We start from the raw sequence: 23,430 nt of genomic DNA on the forward strand, positions 1-23,430 counted from the left end.
GTGTAAGAAAATAAACTCTACAGATGTTGAATTACATTTTGGTGCCCTCTACTGGCCAAAAACGTTACACTGGACATAGATTGCAATAACAATGAGATTGTAGCAGAGATTTCTTTATTTCCTTGAAGACGAATGGCACTATTAACTGCACACACACAGGACAGTTTTGCAAAAAAAAAATATCTTTCCCAAGAAGTTCATAGTATCTAGTATTAATATACTGTGCCTTTACCAAAGCTTAGAATCTGATACGTGTTTCATTAACTGCTTTCCTCATCTGGTAGTTACTGCTACAGGATGGTCTCTACATTGTAGCAGCTTGGAAATGATCTCTGCCCCTTTAACACTGGAGTTTCCCTTTAAAGGGGCTCTGCCATTGGGAAAAGTCACTTTTAGCTAAGCACATCCTTGCATAGACTTTAGAAAGTCTATTCCACACTTACCTTTTGTATGTAAATTGCCTCAGTAGTTTTTGAATAAGTCCGTTTGTATTCATATGCTAATTAGCTTCTCCGTGCACCGGAAGTGTCTCTATGGACCCTCTCTGCTATTCTCTATGACTCATCTCCCTGCTCTTATGCACATAAAGAATAGCAGACGGTGCACACAGACACTTCCAGGTGCACGCTGGAAGCTAATTAGCATATGGATAAAAATGGACTTATTCAGAAACTACTGAGGCAATTTACATACAAAATGTAGGTGTGGAATAGCCTTTCTAAAGGCTATGCATGGATGTGCTTAGCTAAAAGTGACATTTCCCAATTACAGAGCCCCTTTAAGTGAAATAATTCCCTTGTCAGTGAGTGATAGCACATCTTCCCTGCATTGAACTGTACAAGTAGTGTAGGACCACGTGATGCCAACTGCATTTCTACCATAGGCTTTCTTCCCTTTGGTAATGAGAATTAGGGTAAGGCCCTTGTAGCAGGCCACTGCAAAAAAAGCACTGCAGGAAAAACCGTAGTGGCAACGCATCACAGTTTTTCCCGCACCGCTTTTCACAGAAAGTCTGCAGAGGTTTCCTAATTATACCTATAGGAAAACCGCCCGTATTTCTGTAGGTATAAATGACATGCTGCAATTTCCATAACCACGACGGTTTTGGAAATCAGTGTCTAATCATGTATTTTCCCACAGTGTGTGAATGGGAATTGCACAGACTGTAAAACTTGACAGTTTTTCCACTGCGTTTACTGTATGTGGGGGGCCTCACATGAAAAAAGTGAAAAAAAAGGCTGTTTGACATGTTTGACAGCCATTTTTAATAGCCATCACAGCCATTTGAGAAACAGCGAGAGTGAACAGTGTACCCACATGTCTTTTTTTTGACAGACAGAAAATATGGTCTATTTAAAAAACAGCCACACTGACCCCATTGAAGTCAATAGGTCCATTTGTAATGTATGTCGAAATGGATTTACAGCCAAGTGATAGACATTAAAAATGGATCAATGGACTGGCCCAAAAAAAGAATAAAAATGAATTAAATTCTTCTTTATTTTGAAAAGTCAATCAAAAACAGATGCAAAATGGAAGACACTTGAGCTTCAAAGGTGGACAGACAAGACATGAAATGGATGCAAAACGGTCATTAAAAAATGGTCTGATTTGTCTGTTTTCACAGCAAAGAAACAGACATGTTTGTGTTACTATAACCATAAGTCTGATAGTAACATTATCATGACAATTATTAGAGAGAATCCAACTTTTCAGTGTGTATCTAAATTCAGTATCATATCCATCATCACAATGCACAAGTACAAAATTTTATATCTATAGATTTTTTTCTCCTTGTTTGCTGGAAAAGCTATTGAGTGCTGAATCTGGTTGAGCTGCCAAACTTAAAACAACAGCGGGTCTTGTGGTTTTAGTTTGACATCAAAGCTCCGACACATAAAGGCAGCTCAGAAGTCTCACAGCATCGGGTGCTATTTTTAAATCTGACACAGACTGTTCAGGAGACATAGTGCGACCCTTCCCTGTTATGTTCTTTATGCTAATTATAATTGTTCGGAGACCGTCCAAAATCTGCTCAGAATACTGGCATCACCATATACATTCACAGCCTCAGGCAGTGGTAACACCCGACAGATATCACTAACCAAGGACTTTTGGAGCAAATCATTATTATAATTACCAGACCGAGAATCTTAAATACCTACACTATAGTCACTTCTATATAGAAGAAATAACTTCTGTAGAACCAGAAGATGAAAAAGCTGCTCGGATCTTCTTTTTTTCTTATTTTATGGAAGTGCATCTTAATCCGCTCGATCCCCTCCTCAAGGATATTCAACATTACTGTGATAGTCAACATACTTTTGTCACGTATGTTACTTTTGTATATTTGGAGAAAAACAACTTTGAAGTTTTATTCAGAAGAAACTGTTGGTGCACTGTGGGCAGTCCTCGGGCACGGTTTTTGCCACTCAGACCCCTATCATCTCCTGTTTGTACCACCTCATGCAGTGAGAGTCAATCTTCTCACTGCTATGACATCACCCATTCTTTTTGAGAAGCAAGAACAGTTCACCCACGGCTAAAGCCCCCCTCCCCAGGGCACCAAGTGCCTCTATTGCATAAGAGTTCAAATTCAGTTGTTTTTCTCCAGATATACAAAAGTAACATGTATAACATATATATATTATTTATCAGTGTATTGTGCTCTGTAACATGGTGGTTGTAGGTGGATATTCCTTGGGGAGGTGGTAGACTTTCTTTAAAGGGGTTGCCCAATAAGAGAAAAACAAAGATACTTTCTACTAGAAACAGCACCACAACTGTCCATAGAGTGTGTCTGAAATTACTTGAAGTGAATGGAGCTGAACTGTATTACCACAGATAACTTATGGACAGGTGTTGTGCTGTTTTTGTAGGAAAGCAGCCAGGTTGGACAATACTTGATAACCCCTTTAATCGCCATATAATGAAAAGATCTGCAAATTGCTAGAATAAGGAAACTTCCTTTTAGTATGAAACTTTTAAAGTTTGGTACAGAATGTTTACCTCTTTGTTCTGTAACTTTCAATTTCTGCAAATAAGGAAAAACAAACAGGGTTGTCCAGGAACTGGAGTAATTGGTGTGGAGTCAGGGGGAGGAGAGGGTTCGGTGATATCACTCAAATACGTTACTAGCAACCACTAGGGCCACTAAATGGTCTGAGTGGTCAAATGGGGCACAGGATTAAGGTCAACAAGACTCCAAAACAAGCCTGAATGGACACACTAGCAGCAGACAAGGGAGCACTAGGGACAGACAAGTATGTTCCCCCACATTCCACCTCTCCAGCCTCCAAATGGGTTGCTCTAATTCTCAGACAAGCCCTTTAAATTACATATATGATCTGATGAATGAAAGGTTCAAGATGACAATCTTGTAATATAAAAGATGCAAGAACAAAATTAAAGGATAGAGGACCAAATTTCATGTCACAAGCCACTGGAATGACAGCAGATGTGAAAGAGTATTCCCAGTCTTTTCCTTAAAGGGGTTGACCAAGATTCCATAATTAGAAAAACATGGCAGCTCTCTTCCAAAGACAGCTCCACACCCATACATGGACTGTTCCCAATACTGAATTTCAAATCTATTGAAGTGAATGAGGCTCAGCTGCAATCTCAAACACAACATGTGGATTTATGTCACAAAATTTTTGGCAGCCATCTTTTTCTGATTCACCCCATTTAAGTAATGACTCTGCCCCCGTGATATGTAATTCTGTCCTTACTTGTATCAGCAGATAAGTGTACAGGTTACCACAAAATCAGAAAACTCTTCACAAAATACTCTTGAGCTGCTAGAGACTGTTCTACTTCCACTATGTAATGCTTGGTCTGTGATTTCCCACAAAATCAGCATATTCCTTTCCTGAAATACTCTGTTGTGCTGGGTGAACCTGCTTTTTCATAGTCTGTGACCCTCCATACAACCAGTACACTCCTTTCCTGAAAAACTCTGTCCTGCAGCGTGTAATCAGTTAAACAAGCCTTCCCTTTCTTCTATCAAATTAATGTGAATAATCTCTTAAAATATGCTATCTTGAATGTAAACTTGGGGCTATGCCCTGCCACTCCCACTCACGTCACTTGCAAGCAAAAAAAATCTTACATTCTCCAGCTGATAGAGTACAGGGCATGTTCCAGTTATAGAGTCTGGTAAACTGCTTTGTGTCATATATAGAATTTATGTTTGGTTGGTTCCTGCGTTTATATGAAATAAGAAACAAATATGTGAATCTGAACAGCGATGATGGCGTTAAACAGAGACGTTACCTGCCCATCCTGACCAACGTGGACTTGATGGATCTGCAAATTCCCCTGTAAAATACAGAAATGTTAAATGTGGAATTAATGAGTAATTTCTACAGTGCAAAATCCAATGACTAAAAAATGAATATCCGTTCACTTTAGGAAATGTATTAACCTGCAACGTTCTTCACAACATTGCCATTTTTTAGTATTTAAAAAACCCTTTATGTTGGTGTATATTTAGAGAACTTGACCAGAACTTCTGCTCAGCACTTACAGAGATTTTTTTTCTACATAATCTATATTGGATGATGGTTGATTATTGCAAATAACATGGAAAGAATTCTGTAAAGGTGCTGTGAGATTTATCATCCTTTCTGCAAATCAAAAACCTCTTAAGAACTACTTGTAGATTATGGATTTTGAGAAAATGAGAGGAAAAGTAGCAAAGAGGTCATCTGCTGTGCATGTCCTGTACAAGTAGCAGCTCATCCATCTGCATAAGATATTCATCTAAAGTGACAGGAAGTCTGCAAATATCCAGTAAAGGCATTAGAGCAATACTTCCCCTGTGACAGGTCATATTAATGCTTTATTAAGCTCTGTCTACATCAGGTTTCTGCTTTTCTGCATAAAGGTATACACTGAGGTAAGGAGCTGATGTCACTGGTTTCTCTGTATTCGAGACCTATCAAGTATCCAGATCATTTAGAGGTAGGGATTATAAGAGATCCTAAGTCCTAAATTGGATTGTTTTTGATGGACAGCCAATAGAAATAGATATACTATTTTAACTTTTTTGTTATTTGACTTCTGATTTCAGATTGTATTCCATGTAACTGTTTTAAAGGGTCATGGTTTCCATTAACAGGATATGACTAAAAGTCCTAGTACATAGTCTGGTTATTGGAAGCATTTGCAGAAATATTATTCCAATAACTGGCATGTGTCCAGAGCTCCGCCCCTGAGGTCAGAGGTATTAACTTCAAAATCATGCTGATATTGGTAATCACAAATGGGAAAAGCTCTGGTGGTATGAGACAGCCAAAGTATATGTCCTCAGATATAATGTGCTCCAGATCAACTGACAATTGCACCTACTATGTACTATAAAATATGACTGACTATCGGCAACACATCACCCTGTGTAGACATGGATGTGCTGAGTCAAAGAAACTGTATGAGGGAGCAGGCTGTAGCAATGGTTTCTCCTCCATGTAGTTTGTATCAGTGTAAAAGGCCATGCAAATGAGCCCCGAGTCATGTAGTGTCATGCGCCACCACCTGCATTGGCCAGTAAAACTACAATTTAAGATTTAATTGCCAAAACATGTAAGGTTTGTTAGCTATACACTTAGGTTTCTTAATGCTAGAATTAAAGGGGTATTCCCATCTCAGGATTTTTGGTTTTATCCATAGAATATGTTCTGAAAACCTAATAGATGGGGGTCACACATCCTTCTATCTTGAAAACACAGCTCCATATCATCCCGAAAGCAAATGAAAACAGCCTGAGCAAGCTCATGTCTCTTCATTCACTTGTACATGAGTTATGGAAAAGAAGCAAAAACTGTCTGTTCTGAGGTGGGACCTGTATCCATCAGGTATTTATGGTATATTCTATGGATATAGCCATAAATACCAGAATGGGAATGTCCCTTTAATAAAGACTTTGGGGTCCTTTTACTGCAGAGATCTTCGTTCCTAGTGGGGGAAAAGTGAGCTGATCACAATCTTTGTTATTTGTATGTCTTTGTATATCCCATAGGAATTGAATTATCACCACTCATATAGTCAATGCTATAGATATCAACTCATTGTTTTGAAGAAAGACCATTTTTGCCATTTTTATTGCCCCTTTAAATGCACAGCAACTGTCTAAACAGCTGTCCAGGGACTTAAGACTTTGGCTGCCAACAAAGCAATATAGAGAAACCACCTCGCTATGTAACACCTTCTACTCCATTGTCCTGAGACTGCACATTTACTTGCAAAAATCCAACTGATCCTTGAAATACACTTGTGAGTCTATGGCTCGCTGGAAACTCGTAACTGACATAACTTGCAAACTGCGAGATATGAAACAGGTCTTTAAAAACCACAGGAGCTCAACTATTTGATTTTCCTGTAATGTCATCAGTTTTTTGACCAATATCAGAAACACAAGTTCTGATGGTTACGGCGTTGTTCTTGGTATGTAGAACACATGCAAATACAAAACCAGAACAGACAGAGCCAAGACGGTAAAAAGGTTGAAGCGCTTCTAATTATTGACTTCCAAGGGCAAGCACATGCATATTCAGGTTTTGTTAAAGCGTATTTTGAAGCGGGTTTTGAAGCCAAAAAGCAGGAGTGGATTAAAGAAATAACCAGAACTATCTGTCCCTTATTGTCTCGGTACAGCTGCACAATAAGGCATCTGCAATGCAGTTTTGACAGTCAAGTTAATGAAGGCATGAATAGTAGATATTGGGAAAGAAGGCATTATGGAATGTAAGGCAACCTGTGTGTTTCCAGCTCAGCTGTTGCTTGCATTGCAGTTAAGTTTATCCCGTTCCTGCTCTGCTCCATTCTATTACATCAGGTTGAACGTATAGTTAATACTCAATACTGTAATAGTATTGTGCCGGCTAGATGACTTCTGGGTTATGGCTATATAATACAGTAGGGACTCTGTACGAATTGCTAGAGTTAGAAACAAAAAATACTCCAGAATATTAAGCACTAAGATGCCATGATCGTTATTGGAGGTGGGGGGGCAGAGTCCCAAGTTTCACCCCTTGCAGGAGAGTGGAGCTATTACCAAAGCAAGGCAGGAGGCCATTCAATGGAGTCCTAGGTGTCATGTACAGATGTGTAATAAGCACTGGCCTAATACACATAGGCAGAAGTATTGCAATATTTTGCACAATGAATCCCAGGTTCAAATCCCCTTGTGGGACAACAAAAATAAATATGTAAGAAGTGTAAAAAGTTGGCAAAATGTATAATTTGAAAATAACTTTTCAAAAATAAACAAACAGCGTATATTATGTATCGCCATATGCGAACAAGTCTGAACCATCTAAACCTAATATTATTTGTTCCATATGGTGAGCGCATTAAGAGAAAAAGAAACAGAAAATTAATGTTTAAATGAATGTCTCCTCACCTTGCCCAAAAAAGCTGTAAAAAGTGAACACAAAGTTGTACATACCAGAAATGGTACCATTAAAAACTATTACTTCCACAGAAAAAAATAACACCATCAATAAGTTTTTTTTTTTAAGTTGGACATCAGAATACAATAATCTAGAGCCAACTGTTTATTCTTGCAAAATATTTTATTTAGCAAAAGCATAAAACCTATATATATTCACCGTAATCATAGCGATAACCCTTCCTAAGAATATATTATCAATATCTGGTGTTTTGAAACATGGCATGCCCATCAAACCGCTCTTCTCATCTGCGGATACACAAATAATGAAGTAGAATGCAGACAGCGCCATTCTCAGTGTAGTGGTTGAACAGAGTCACTGCAGCTTAACATGAATTTGTGTGAATGGAAGCTGATCGGCAGTAGCTGGCCACTACACAAAAAACTATTTCCTGCTCCATTCCCTGTGTATCCACTGCTAAGAAAAGCTGATCAATGAGAATGCCAGGTATCAGGACTGCTACATGAGAAAACCGCATGCATTATCTGTGTGTATACATACATACACACACATACATACATATATATATATACATACATACATACATACATACACACACACACACACACACACACACTGTCCTTCCCCCGTCCCCAGTAAATTACCTCACTGTCCTGGGTGATCTGAACTTGCTCTCCCTGTGGCACCTGAGCAATGTGTAGATGTCCCTGCAAAAGAAAACGAAACTATGAGAAACCAAAAAAAACAAATACATGACAATGACATAGTAGCTTTGCAAAAGAAAGAGATAGGACTATCTTATTCATAATATTGGGACTACAAGTCCCAGAAAAACATTATTTTGAATAAAATCTTTTACATTTAAAATAAAAAGTCATCTGAGTGTTTTTGAGCCAAAGTCAGGAATGGATTGAGCACACGGTAGAAGTATAAGAACTTCTGATATATTTCCCATTCCTTTTGTAACCATTCTTGGCTTTAGGTAAAAATAAATAAATAAATTTAAAAAATCTGCAACAAAAAAGTTGCTTTTCCGTAATGTGGTAATTTAGCCTAAGGAAAAAATTCCTTCCAAATCAGAATAAATCCTGGATAAACAAACCCATCAACAGAAATCTTGAACTCTTTTAGTGAATTTTTTTCATGTCAACTTCCTCTGCCATAGACTTCCATAATCCCACTTCTCATACAGTAAGCCCCCCCCCATTTATGTTAGTGTAATAAACCTGTTTTGTCTAAATGTAGAGGATGCCCCATTGAACAATTGCAGTCCTTAGTGTACTGACCTCCTATTCGAACATATTATTAGATCATCCCTCAGCTTGGCTTTTTAAGCTGCATCAGGTAGCCTTCATGTTTACCTACTCGACCCTTCACATGGGCACTTATGGGGCGGTATAGTATGTCTTCTGCGACAGGGCTGACCTGATTTCCACAGCTGATTACTAGTAGGATCTAGTCTATTAAGCACTGTTTTACTGTGCTTACTTTTAATAAATACCATTGGTCTATCTTTGATAGGAAGAATGTCCCAGCAGTCATTGATCAAAAAATTCAAACACCAAAACCCTATGTACTGTACCTGCTAGCACTACAGCGGCGTTACCCAAAGGTATGGGGAAAGCCTAGGATAACAATTTTTTCTAAGATGATTGAACCTGTGTTGTTTCATGCTCTCTGCCTTTGATATAAAATTATCCGTAGGTGCCCATGGTGATTCTAGTTTGAGTCTATCAAAAAAAGGTCTATTTCAGTGACAATAAATTCTCCCCTATTCAAACCACTATAAGGCTAAGGCCCCACTGGGGGGAAACACAGCGCTAAAGCGCTGCGGGAAGAACCGTGGCGTGAACACATTGTTGTTCTTCCCGCAGCGCTTTCAATAGAAAGTTCATGGAGTTTTCCTCCGCATACCTTCTGTTACAATTACATCTGTAGGAAAGGCGCCGGCATTTCCGTAGATATAACTGACATGCTGCGATTTTCAAAACTGCAACGGTTTTGGAAATCGCAGCGTGTCCACGCTGAGATTTTTTCTGCTAAGATGGCATGGGATTCCATGCATGAATTCCATCCACTTTGCAAGTACTGTAAAACACTGCGATTTTTACCGCGGCATTTTAGTCGCAGCCAAATTGCGGCGTTTACGGCCAGTGGGCCCCGGCCTAAGGCTGTCCCTGGAGGATCTCACTGAAAGAATGGAGCAGAGAAGCACATCTCCAACTAGGGCTGGGCGATTATGACCCAAAAGCAGAACACGACTGAATGAACATATTACGTCACTAACGACTAATGAACGATTATATACTCCTCTTTTTACATATCACGCCCCCTATTTATATGCCACACCATGACAGTAAATTTTGGTTTTGTTTATTGAAATATCAGCAATCAGGACACATCTTTTAGTCAATGGCAGTAATAGGCTGGATAGCATGAATGTGAAGTAAGTAAAGCGATTCATTGACCTGACTTTCCGTTTTGGTGATTTTTCGATTAATTGGCCAGACCTAACTCCATCCTGCCACTCCATTTAATCTAGGGTACAAAACACCTCAGTTCTCACCAACAGTAGAGGTCCCAGTGGTGGGAGCCCCACCAATCCTTTAGGGGAAGATGCGTGACAACCAAAATGGTTTCCATTCTACTTTCTACAGGGCTGCCACCAAGCTCCTGAACAGGATAAATGCCATGTTATTTTAGAGCTGGGAGAAAGCAAGGTAACAACGTCACATGAAAACAGCAAATGCAGTATTATTGATTGCCATTCATCTTTCCAAGGATCAGACTAATAAGAATTGTATTAGTTTCTGAGTTAAATAAGTTCCTGGAAAAGGTGGACGCCCACAAAAACTGCCACTCAGCTTTCTCATACTGCTGAATGGCTACTTTGCCTAGGATACATCACTGACACCATAATACTCAGTTAACTACACCATTCAGCTCTCTAGAAAGTTGGGCTTGTACAGGTTAAAGGTGTAGAGGTGCTTGACACCAGCTTTCTTCACTCACTGTTGAGTACAAAAGTACGCTCAACCAAGTGTAGATGAATCAGGAGAAATAGCTATTAGCTGAACAAGTACAACTGACAGCTATACAATATATATATATATATACAGTATATATATATATATATATATATATATATATATATATATATATATATATATATATGGCCAGCTTGGCCATAGATGTTTCCCTAACTCTAAAAGTTTCCCTAGCTCCCATAGAGATCACTTCCTTAGTGTCTTCCCACCACCTCCAGGAGGCAGAGATCAGGCTATTTCATGGCTAAGGGAGCGTTTACACTATCATCGGTGTCCGACAGCTAGTGTCCGATGCTAATGTCTGCGCAAAATCTTGTGCGGACATTAGCATCGGACACTAACTGTGTCTGTGACATTTTGCATTGATTTAAATGGACATCGGGTGCGTTCTTTTACTGTCCGTGGGTGTCCTACATGTAGGTTTTTGGGTGTCCGCTTGAAAAATCAGACATCTTTAGGAATGGACACTTAAGGACACCCACGGACAGTAAAAGAACGCCCCTGATGTCCATTTAAATCAACGCAAAATGTCACGGACACAGCTAGTGTCCGATGCTAATGTCTGCGCAAGATTTTGCGCAGGCATTAGCATTGGACACTAGCTCTTGGACACCAACGCTAGTGTGAACGTTCCTTAAGAATTTAAAGAAAACCAGTCACATGAACAGAACAGAACCCATGTTATTGAGCAGGAGGAACTTAGCAGATTTCTGAGAAAAGATTGAGTACAATTAGTCATTTACATCTCAAGTGGGGGAGTGAGTTGTATTCAGTGACTGACAGGCCCCACTGTATTTAGAGATAGATGTCAATCAATGATAGGACAAAACCCACTACACAACTAAGCACAAAAAGAGCAAAACTATGATTGAGTAAAACACAAAGTTATATAGAATCTTGTCCCATAAAACCAGTCTACTCAACTACCCCTGCTCTATAACATGCACAGCATTTTCATGTGATAGGTTCTCTTTACCAGAAATGCCTGGAACTACAGGAAGCCACTGCCCAGACAAAACACTTCCCGGTCATAGTGACCTGTGAATGGTGAAGTAGTGCTGGTGGTCGAGGAACTGTACAGATATTGTGGTTTTCAAACTAAAATTCATTTTCCCACTGACCATTTGGAAGACAAGAAGTATGCAGCAGAGGGGAGATTTAGATGCTCAATTTGGAATTCAGTCAAAAAGCCTTTGACAACTTTATTTTTTTTTTTACTTTTTTACAAGAACAATTGCCTGTGAATTTCAAAGAAGCACAGCTCCCTCTATATCAAACAGCTTCATTTCCTTTGGAAGGAAGTCATCCTATTCATAAGAGGCAAAACAAAACAGACTGAACTTATCAAACTGACAATAGGGACTCCAAGCATAATTTCCAGCCCAAGTTTTATTCAGACTTGATAAGAGACATTTTGCCTTCCGTTCCCTGTAGCCTGGAGAAGACAGCAGGGAATTAACCCCAAGTCTACCATGACCAAATCTTGGCAATAGGCAGTGGCTACTTATACATATGAAAATCATAATTTGCCATTTTGGATATAATGGAATCTATCGATATCTTGTATTCAGACCAGATTTCGTGCTGTGTGTATTAACATCTAATGACCATCATGGACACATTTTCAACTTCTCCCCCCCTTCCCTCATAGATTGTAAGCCCTCGCGGGCAGGGCCCTCTACCCCACTGTGCCAGCCGATCACTGTTAGTATGATATGTACCTGTATATTTTGTGTATTGTATGTAACCCCCAAATGTAAAGCATCATGAAAATAATGGTGCTATATAAATAAACAATAATAAAAATAATAATAATAATAATAATAATAATAATAACAACAACATCTAATGACCATCATGGACACATTTTCAACTTCTCCTGGAAACCCAGCTTCTGGCGTTACATGGTATTCTAAGAAACCCAAACAATCAATGGTACAGCTGATATGCGCAGGATCTGGGGGATGGCTCTGTAGATGGGCCATTTCTATCAAAAAGGTCACAAACCACCCCTTAAAGTGGTATTCCCATCTCCAGGATCCTATCTATGTTGCTATCTTATGTAAATTGAATACTTTTCCTATATACATCGCTTTAGTAATGCTTCTTCATTTGCCTGCTATGTATAATTAGCTGTTATTTGCTGGAGCCCAGTGGTTCAGTGGTTAGCACTCGAGTCAACATCTGCATGGAGTATGAATGTTCTTCTTGTGTTTGCGTGGGTTTCCTCCAGGAAATCTGGTTTCTTCCACACTCCAAAGATATACTGATAGGGAATTTAGATTGTGAGCCCCATAAGAGATAGTGACCACAATGTCCGTACAGCAGCTGCACAGACAACTGGGCTGTTGGTCTTTACCTCAGTCCCATTAACTTGAATGGCACTGGGATGCACACAGGTCCTGCAGTTTCTCTGAAGTAGAGTGTCGCTGATGCTTCAAAATAGCTGATCACCGGTGTGTTGGTCCCCAACTGATCTTTGTTTGATGATCGATCCAAAGGACCGATCAATAATTTTAGATGGTCAGAAAACCCAGGTGTTCATACTGAATGCCATAAGGCTGGATTCTCACATTGCATTAGTCTGATATGTGGACAATGAACCAAGTGTTTAAAGCAAGTTTTCCACCACTAAAACAGCTTGTAAATCAATGATGTGTTACAAGTATAGAGAACATATATTTTTTAAGACCATGTATAATCTCGCTGCTGAGAAATTCAGCTTTTATTCCATATAGAAATTAACTGTTCGGTGCACTCAGGACAGGACCACATCTCATGAGAAAGATGTGTTCTCTATGTCCCTAACCAGCCCTACATATAAGTGGTTTAGAAGTGATTTTGGTAGGTAGACTTCCTTTAGACACAAATTGGAGTGTTTTTTTTTTCATGTTGCTAATGGCCACATGGTTTTTACTGTGAAACATAGTTACAAAAAGTGTGTGGCAATTGGACACACTACAGACTAGCACAACTAGTGAAGCCAACCTAATTTAGAAGACTTTCCCTCCTCACCTCAATCCCATCCACAACTTCCGTCATGGACTGTTATTCAAGCAATCTTGAACATCTACATTCCAGGTTCTGGATTGTAAAGTGTTATCTGTTCGTGATAAAAAAGACTTACAGTCTATGAGGTTTGTGTAAGGAAATGAAAGCATCCAGGTTTGTCTCAGAAGAGACTCTATAACCTCATAAATAATCGCTCATTCATTTCACTTCTCTACAAGAGACTTTGTGATCTCTGTACAACACTTAAATCAATGTGACTCTGCTCCAAGCTCCGGCTATCAACTGTGAAAGGATGTGTCATCGCTCTATCGCTGATTGGCTGACTTTAGCTCAGATATTTCTGCAAGATAATCTTACTTTCTCTGGGAAAAATCAGTCGCCAGAGAAAATAAACTTCCATGTATTGGGCAGATCTCTCACTGAATTTACAACCTTCAGGGTGCGCACCCTTGGTCTCAACATCTTTATGTTTAAAGTACCTGCAAATGTCAGAACCCCAAAAGTTATGTTGCCATTTTACATCCTTTATTCTTATTATTAATTTATTCAAATATCCCTCATATTAACCACTTTCTGGACCGCCCATAGACTATAAACGTCTGGGAAGTGGTTGCCTAGTTCTGACAGGACGTACTGGTACGTCCAATCAGAACTCAGCAGCTGCACAGAGATTGCGCAGCTGCTGAAACTGGAAGCTGGCTGTAACTTCAGCCGGAGCTCCCAGAGAGAAGACAGGGAAGGTTTATTCCCTTCCCTGCCTTCTCGATCACTGTGTATACAGCGCTCAATGAGTGCTGTATACACGGCTATGGGCACCGCCCATGATGCGGCCGCCCTCTGACCCGGCAGTCACGTGATCCACCGGGCTCAGTGTCTTACAAGAGCTGCTGGGTCCTACAGGACCTAGATCAGCTCTGTAAGTGTAAAGAACAGTGTGCAGGAGGAATACAGCCTCCCTAACCAAAAAAAAAGTGATCAGATGTCCCCAAAGGTCTCTTATGACCTTATGGGGACACAATCTGAAAATAAATAAATAAATAAATAAATAAATAAATAAATAAATAAAATATAATAAAAAAGTAAAAAAAAAAAATAATAATAATTAAAATAAATAAATAAAATAATAGGCTAATAAAACGTCGTTATTAAAGGTTATAGCCCCACCCCCGACGATACCATACAAAATAAAAATTACCGTAACGGAGAGGAAAAACTATTTTATAAAGTTTTTCAGTAGCACTTTGTGTTATTAAATTAAAAATAAATAAATAAATAAATAAAGTGAAAAACCAGCCACAATTTCCCTCCTATTATGTTTATATTTTCCCAGATATAAAAAAAATTAAAACACATTCGAAAATAAAAACAACATAAAAATAAAGCCCTATGTGTCCCCAAAAAAAGACACAAAAATTAATTGAATGAGACATACGAGAAAAATGTTACAGCCCTCAAAAAAGCACATACAAAAAAAAAAACGAAAATGTGCCTGGTCCTGGACCACAAATTGGCCCGGTACTGAAGTGGTTAACATTCCTGGATCACTAAGAGAGTGGCAGAAGCATGAGTGTGTAGCTCAGTATGACAATGCAAATTTGTATGACAGTCAAGATATGTGAAACGCTAACAGACAAACGTTATGTGTATGGCAATGGGGGGGCTATTAGTGGCTGTCACCGAGTGTCATGTCTGCAGCTCACAGATTTAATACAGACAGCTGAGCAGAGTATAAAAAAAACCCACAGAGAATGATGATACACACAAAATGTGTATGTGTATATATCTCCAATAAAACATATTGTAAAAGCAGATAAACTGATTAGATTGAGTTTTTGCTGCATAATAATTTCTTAATACAGTTGATAAATTCAAATCTTATTCTGGGTTTCTAAGGATTGAGAAAAGTGTAGAAACTTACCACTTGGACCTGACCATCCTCTCCAATCTGGTGTATCTGCACCTGCTGAGCATTAGCCAATGCGTAGTGCAGCGCTTGAGGCGGAGCCTGCTGTAGGTCACTGGAGGACGACACTGTATTTTGCACACCATCTGTATTGTAAGACAGACAAAACACAGAAATTTTAATTAAAAAAAAAAAAAGATACTTTCTTCAGACCCCAGAGTATAATAGAAACCAACGTGACTCAATGGGAGATGCAAAAACTGCATCACGGTTTTGGACACAGTTTTTTAAAAGGTCCATTCACTGTGCTGGAGAAAAAAAAAACTAAAATTAAAAACACCTCAAAAAACGCTTCCTAAGGGAGCCTTCACACAGAGTTCATGCTCCGCTCATTCAGACGCGTAAACACGTGTCAATGTGAGCGCTGTAAAACACAATCCCATAGACTTCAATGTGTGCCGGTTTTACGTGCGCTACACATTGAAATTAATGGGTTTAAAAGCCTCCCATTGAGTTCAATGTGTAGCGCGCGTAAAACCGGCACACATTGAAGTCTATGGGATTGTGTTTTACAGCGCTCACATTGACACGTGTTTACGCGTCTGAATGAGCGGAGCGTAAACTCCATGTGAAACCACCCTAATTCCTGAAGCAGGTTTTTTCCTGACCAACTTACAATGTGTGAACTAGCCCTAACTTCTCTATTGAGAGATGCTCCTGCCTCTCACTGGGTCACTATGGGCTTGTGTGAAATGAAGAGAAAATGAGGGTCGTGGAGGGTCACTTCAAATAGTTATATATCAGACATTATAAAATGTAGAAACTTGCTTCTGGTGTTGTTTGAAAGAGAAGATTCTCTTCTTTCATATAAAACTACTTGTACTATTTCCATAGACATCACTAGTGGAAAACACAGGTCAGGATTGGGATATTTATCTGCAGCTGAAGTTATCCCAAGTATCCAAATAACGACTGAGTTTTCAACCAGTGATATCTCTGGAAATAATATACTGGTAGATAGAACTACAGACCCAGTTTTACCTGATTTGCTCCCTGGCTGCATAAAATATAGTGTTATTTAATTGCAGTTCCATGTACGAATAAATAAATAAATATTGGGATAAAGCCAATTCTCTAAATACTTTGTGTATAAGAATTCTTGGTTCACAGCTGGTGCCCATAACTGCTCTGTTCACTATTTTCAGGATCTCACAATCTAAAGCACCAAATTGCTTACACATAGATCCTATGTGTGGTACTACAGAGTGGTCTCAGCAGGCAAGGTGTGCTTGATGCTTAACAACTTTGTTTTTTCCTCATCTGGGATCTACTTTCTCTCAGTTGCTTCTGTAACTTCCAAGGAAGGTAATACGGCGAGTCATTCTTACTAGAAGGAATAAGCCACCCTAATACATAGGCAGCGTTTCTAAAGACGGCACCTGTATGTACCAGATGTTTATGGCATATAATGTAGATATGCCATAAATGTTTTTAAATGATGTGAAGTTAGATTGTGCAGAACAGTCTACTGATGTTGAGTGTCCAAACAACAAAGGCAAATAGAAAATTCAGTGAATGAAGATGATTGAAGACTGTGGTAAGGTAGATACCGTACACCGGATTCATCTTCATTCACTGAATTTTTTATTTGCCTTTTTTGTTTGGACACTCAACATCAGTGGAGCACTAAGTATGGAACCGAGGGTGTAAGCACCAGGAGCCCTGGCCATCAGGGCTAATGGCATCCCTTTCAATAATTATGGGAGATGTAAAAGTGCCATGAACGTAGAAAGGACCATGCAATTGGTTGGTTGCAGAAATTTACCAGTGTCTACACCTTTAACAAATGTCCTCATAATGAAACATATCCTTACACTAGGTGCATTGGGGCTATTTAGACTATGTGAACTGGAAGATTTCTGGTAGAGGTAGATATACCAAAGATCTACAAGCAGTTAAGAATACAATTTTGGTATAGATTATACTTTTATACTGGAACAATCTTATGTAGATTATACTTGTATACTGGAGTGGTCTTATGTGTATAAATTGTGCATTGTACAATTCAAGGATAGTTACCTTTAGTCAGAATTTAGATTCTAAAACTCAATCTCAATGTATTTTCAATCCCTTGCACTGCACTGAAGTATTTTGCTTCCTTTCTACACTTACACATGGCTGAGATTTTCACAATCATGTTCCAACCTGCCAATAAGGTGGATCTGGTCTCTCCCCCTTTAACCGCCATTACTAACATTCCTCACCCCAGGGCCAGTCTCCTTGGGCTTTTTTCCACAGCTCTTCACCCACACCTTGAATCAATCATTTGAAAATGAAAAATATTTGGAAATCTTTCTTCCTTTCTGGTTTTATATCCCATATATTTTACAGAGGAGACAAACGTCAGATAACAGCACAAAAGCAAGGTCTGTCGTATAATGTGCATCAAGCCCTTCAGACACAACACAGAGCAATGTCAGGGGTTATGGAGTCTATGAGTTTAGGGACTGACTCTCATAATATATAAGCTGTGACTTTCGCGAAAACTATGAAACAGGTCAGAGATATGGTCATTTGGATTTGCTGCTTTTTCACACACACAAAAAAAGAAAAAAACTTTTGTGCCAAATACCGTATTAAACATGTCCAATAAAAATTATAATCTATAATAGTTGGTTGCCTCCAACAAATGAGACAAATAACAGAATGCAGACAGACAAGAACACTCTAACTGCTTTGTAGACTAAAAAACATTTGTGCAAGTCAAGTGGACAATAGCAGAATACTGTATATACTCGAGTATAAGCCGACCTGAATATAAGTCGAGGCCCCTAATTTTACCACAAAAAACTGGGAGGACTTATTGACTCGAGTATAAGCTGAAGGGGGGGGGGGGGGGGCAACAGCCATTGGAAAATTTCAAAAATTAAAATGGTCAGAGTTTTTGGGTGCAGTAGATGTAGGGGAGAGGGTGTTTTGGTTGTCTGTCTGCCCCTTCCCTGAGCTTGAGGGCTGTTCCTCCCCACTTGGAATTCAGCCTGGCTGAATATAGGGTATCTACAGTGCTCCTATTAACCCCTTCCCGACGGAACAGCAGATACCCTATATTCAGTAGACCAGGCACTTTCAGACACAGGGATACCTAATGTGTATGTGTTTCACAGTAATTTTCTACTTTTGTATGTATTCTAGGGAAAGGAGGGATTTACAACTCTTTTTTTTTTTTTTTTTTTTTTTGCTGAAAAATTCGGCTTATACTCAAGTATATACGGTAATAGGGTGGTATACATTTTCTTTTTACAGAAGCAGGTTCTAACACCAGATGACTCGTCCGAAGCAGCACATCATCCTTCGTGTTTCTACCACACACAGCAGCTCTTTCAGTGTCATATGTTATCCTGACTGCTCCCCCAGGATGTAAGTGCAAGACAAAAAGGAAAATATGATATAGGAGCCACTGGCTGATAGAAATCAGGTGTCCTCTACAAACCATCAGTAACCCCCAGACAGGGAATAATTCACTTCAATATCTTGTACAAGATTTACAATGCTCTACCCCAGCTCAGAGAGGGAAGGTTGATGAGTCGAGTCATGGCTGTGGCTTTCCTGCCTAATATTTTACTGGGGTGCAAACACATAAAGAACCATCTAATAAGTAGATCAATAAAACAAAAAAAAAGTATGTGACAGTATGTATACTGTAACCAGAAACTAGGATACCATCACACAGGTCATATCACTCTTGACTCCTATTACATTTATGGACAGGTCAATATGATTGCAATTAATATGAAAAAAGTAGCAATCCAAGTAAATAAATGTGGGAATAGCAGCTACTCTGTGTGCAGTGGTGTAAACAAAAGGTTATGAATGGCTTTTACGGGAGCTTTGCCCTGAAGGAACTTTTCCTCTCCCCTTCTTTTTCTTCCTGTCACTTTTTTACCTTCTATAATAATGTTGAAAGCTGAATGCTTTTGGATATTTTTTCACCCAGAATTATACTGTTTTTCCAGATAGTGTGTCAACCTGCTCTCTCACACATTGGGGCCATCTTTGGCCTGAATACAAGACTGGTCTGCAATGAAAGCATTCTGAAATTCTACTTGGCTGCAAGATGTTAAATGTGTTGTCCAGGAATTACAGATCTCTGTTACAAGACCAGGGACGGTGGGGGGGGGGGGGGGGGGGGGAACCAAAAAACATACTCACCTGTCCACAACGCTCCAGTGTTGCTGTATGATCTAGTGATGCCTGGAATCTTGTTCTGGCAGCACGTGATTGCTGAGGCCTTTAGTGACCTCAGATTTAACTAAAATCTCAAGACAAAAAAAAAAATTGGGCAGCCCTTGCAGCCCTTTTTTGATCCAACAATTTCTGATGGATCTTGCTGTACTGGCTGTTATGTGGACTGTGCTGGCTATTATTGGGGGGCTGGGCAGGCATGTTGGATATTATTGGAGGGCTGTGTTGTTTATTTGTACTGGCTGCCATGTGAGGGTTATGCTGACATGCTGGATATTATTGCTCTGTTATGAGGACTGGCTGTTATGGGGGGGGGGGGACTCTAGCTATCATAGGTGAACTGTTCCAAACTATTTTGAGGCAGAGACTGTGGCTAGTTAAATGAGTAGGAGAGGGCTGTGTCTAAGGCTGGTTGCAGACGACCGTGTCAACTCGGGCTGCATACGGGATGTCCCCTAGTCCCGTGGCTCCCTTCATTAAATGAAAATGAATAGGAGCCACAGAAGCACGGGCTGCAAAACAGGACAGGAACAGGACCTGTCCGATCTGATGTGGCCCGGACTGTCGGCCCGCACAAGGGGACTGTGAAAATCACAGTCGTGTATACGGGACCATAGAAAAGAATGGGTGAGTGTGCTATCCGTGAAATACACGGATACCACACTGACCCACACCACGGTCGTCTGCAAGGGGCCTAACCATTATGGGAAAAAGCAGCCCATTCATTTCTATGGGGAGCGCACGTATGCCGGCTCCCATAGAAAGCAATTGGACCTGTTTTAAACGCTGCTGATTCGGAACGTTACACGTTCAAAATCAGCCAGCGTATCCTCCGTATGAAGGGGCCCTGAGAGTTGATTTTGTTTATTGAAAATACGTACTAGGTCTATACCAGGATACAAGATATGGGGTATCAAACAAAACTTGAATAAAACTTAACGTTTATTGATGTAGATAAAATCCATCCCTAGACTGTTTGGACTGAAACATTAAAAACAAAACAAAATGGGTCAGTGGACAGTGTCCTACATATGGTCACCCAAGAATGATGAGAATAAGGTCCATAAAACAAACAAAAAAAAGGAGGCAAGGGTGATGCCATGTGGAGGCACAGAAAAGGTTAAAATTAGTCCCTACGCGTTTCCCCCAGCTTCAGGTTCATCAGGGGCCAGTCCAGCTGCATGTACCGCTCTGATGAAGGTTCAGAATGGCACATCAATGCCATGTTTTTAACCAAGGCATGGTATAAATAGATTATTCAATAGTATAATAGAGATGTCACCTGTAATTGTTACCCTTTCCTTCACCCAAACGGCATCCTATCTAAAAACATGGTTTAAACAATAGTTTTTTGGGTTTTTTTGCTGACACACTCCCTTTAAGGATGAGGCCACACATGATGGAACAGCTGTGTTTGTTGCAGATTTTGCAGGGGGAGGTTGTTGTTTCAGTAATGAAGAGTATTTTTGGATCATATAAAATGTGTATTTGTAAAGCCTCCATTAGAAATCCACATATAATTGCTAATATGTTATAATTGTGATCCGAATGGTATACTTAGTCCCTGCAAAGGCACATGTGGGTGACACAAAGAATACAGATAGGGGTTTTATAATTAGGAGCCATGGGCTTCAGCCAGCAAAAAAGAATCCCCTAGGAAAATATCAGCAGAGTTAAACAATCAAAGTAATTTGTTATGCAGTCTTGGAAGAACGATTTGGCATATAATATCTGGTTTTACTGCGGCTTCACAGTTCATCTGTCGACCAAATCTGAAACCTTTAACAACTGCAAAACTTATTGAGCTGTAAATGAAAAGCTTTGAATTTTGCAGCAAAGTTCAATATGACCGAAGGAATTCTTCTAGGGACAGGAAAAAATGTTAGTCAAAGAGACCAATAATCTAAATTACCAAAGAAGCTTTGCCATTGTAACAAAGGCTGACAGCTAACCAATAGTGACAAGGCCAGGCACACAGCCTTCAAGAAGAGAAAAATAAAACAGAACACATATGCTGTGAAGATTAGAAGCTGGCTGTAGAAAGCGCAGCACAAACTGCATGGCTCACAGCCTCTTGCACAATCAAGTGCAACATTTCCAACTCATTGTGCCAGAGGAAATACTGAGACGCAACGTTTCTGTGATCCCAACAATCTGTTCCAAGGAGGCTACTCAAATGAGTTTTCTTTAACCTATAGTGGAAACTTAAATAGAAGTTTATGACAATCCAATAATATCCTTGCAGAAAGGAAAAAATATACCTGGCCAAAGCCACTAATGCATAAAGGAGAGCACTTTGGGTCTGGATGAAGGTTCTGCACAATCCTGTAGTTAAATGTGAGGCTACCTATTGACTTTATTACAAGCATGGTGAGTCTTTCCAAGTTAAATTGTGCAATTACACTTTAGCATTAGTTTCAGCCATTCTCCAACAATCACAATTATTAAATTCCAATAAAGCCGTGCTGCTGCTGCACAGAAAGTTGCAGCAGAGCTTTAGTGGAAGTTAGTGGGAGCTCACACTACTGTTGCTAATGTCCATTGCTGTCCTCCGTCATAGGATGATAACAACGGACATTAAACTGTCACAGACTGATCCTATGTCCGTTCTCAATTAACACTATTGTAAACAACATGGCAGAAGCTAGCTTCTATCATGTTTGTTTACTTTGTAATGGAAGATGAAACCCTGCATGCAGGACGTCATTTTCTGTTACCAAAGTAAATAGACATGATGGAAGATAACTTCCTTCATGTTTACATTAGTGTTAATGGGAACAGACACAGAATCAGTTTGTGACAGTTTAATGTCCTTTGCTGTTATCCTATAGTGGAAGACAGCAACAGACATTAGCAATGGTAGTATTAATTGTGATGGTTAGGAAATTGTTGGAAGCGGATACTAATGTTTAAAGTGAGCCTGTCACCTTGAAAATGCTGTGCAATTTGGATGTAACATATTGTAGACCAGGGGAGAAGAGTAGATTGATATATAGTCAGTATAATTTGCCATTTATCCACAGTATTTCTACGCCTAAAATGAGTTATTGTGTCCCCAGGAAGGCAAGGAAGGAGGGACAAGCTGGGTACTGGTACGCGTAACTCAATGAGAAAAGAGCACCCGTGTCACTGCATATCTTATCTGCATTTTCACAATAAAGCTGATATCTCAGAAACAGGGCCATTGATCTGGAAGGGGAAAAAAAATAATTTTCTTCAGGTGAGTCTAAGGTATCAGTGTTGCTGGCTTCTTAGGAATAGTTCTGGTGAAAGACCACTTTAAAGTATATTTGCAATAAAATAAAATTGATTTGCCAAGATAGCATACATTGTCAGTGGTATCGCCACCTACTTTGCTAATGCATATTTCATGCGTTAACCAGCGGAGGAGAAGACTCATGCATCTTTTTTTCTCCACACTGCAGTGGTGCAACACACAAACACCTCCTTGTGATGTGGCAAATACATGTGGTAAAACATAGGTGTTTGTATTTTCTTTGGTTTCTACAGCAAGCTTCTATGCATGTCTTCAACTGGACACAACAAACGTAAATATAAAAATGATACAGCAGAGCATGGAAATGAAGATTACTAAAATGTAGGAACCAAAACAAAATTTTACCTGCCAAGCATAATAATATTGCCCAATGCCCGCCCTCACAAATAATGAAATGCTGTCTAATGGCCCCCTAAAAATATAATGCTCCCAAATACACCACACACACAGATTACTGCTCCTCAGTGGCCCACACATACAATACAATGCTCCTCAATGGACCATTCTTTCTACTTCCCGATCAGTGCCTCTGTTACT

At 39.6% G+C, this 23,430-nt stretch overlaps 1 protein-coding gene across 1 annotated transcript in view; it reads right to left on the reverse strand.

The window, feature by feature from the left end:
* The window catches only part of BANP (BTG3 associated nuclear protein), a 361,989-nt gene that overhangs the window by 117,611 nt on the left and 220,948 nt on the right, over nucleotides 1-23,430 (reverse strand). The window contains exons 9-11 of the mRNA XM_075282162.1: nucleotides 15,390-15,520; nucleotides 8,057-8,119; nucleotides 4,276-4,320 (exon numbers count right to left, since the gene is read on the reverse strand). Coding sequence (XP_075138263.1) covers nucleotides 4,276-4,320; nucleotides 8,057-8,119; nucleotides 15,390-15,520 — 239 coding nt within the window. The remainder of the gene's footprint in view (nucleotides 1-4,275; nucleotides 4,321-8,056; nucleotides 8,120-15,389; nucleotides 15,521-23,430) is intronic.

Source organism: Leptodactylus fuscus, chromosome 7 (genome assembly GCF_031893055.1).
Source record: "Leptodactylus fuscus isolate aLepFus1 chromosome 7, aLepFus1.hap2, whole genome shotgun sequence".
In the NCBI taxonomy this organism is placed as follows: domain Eukaryota; kingdom Metazoa; phylum Chordata; class Amphibia; order Anura; family Leptodactylidae; genus Leptodactylus; species Leptodactylus fuscus.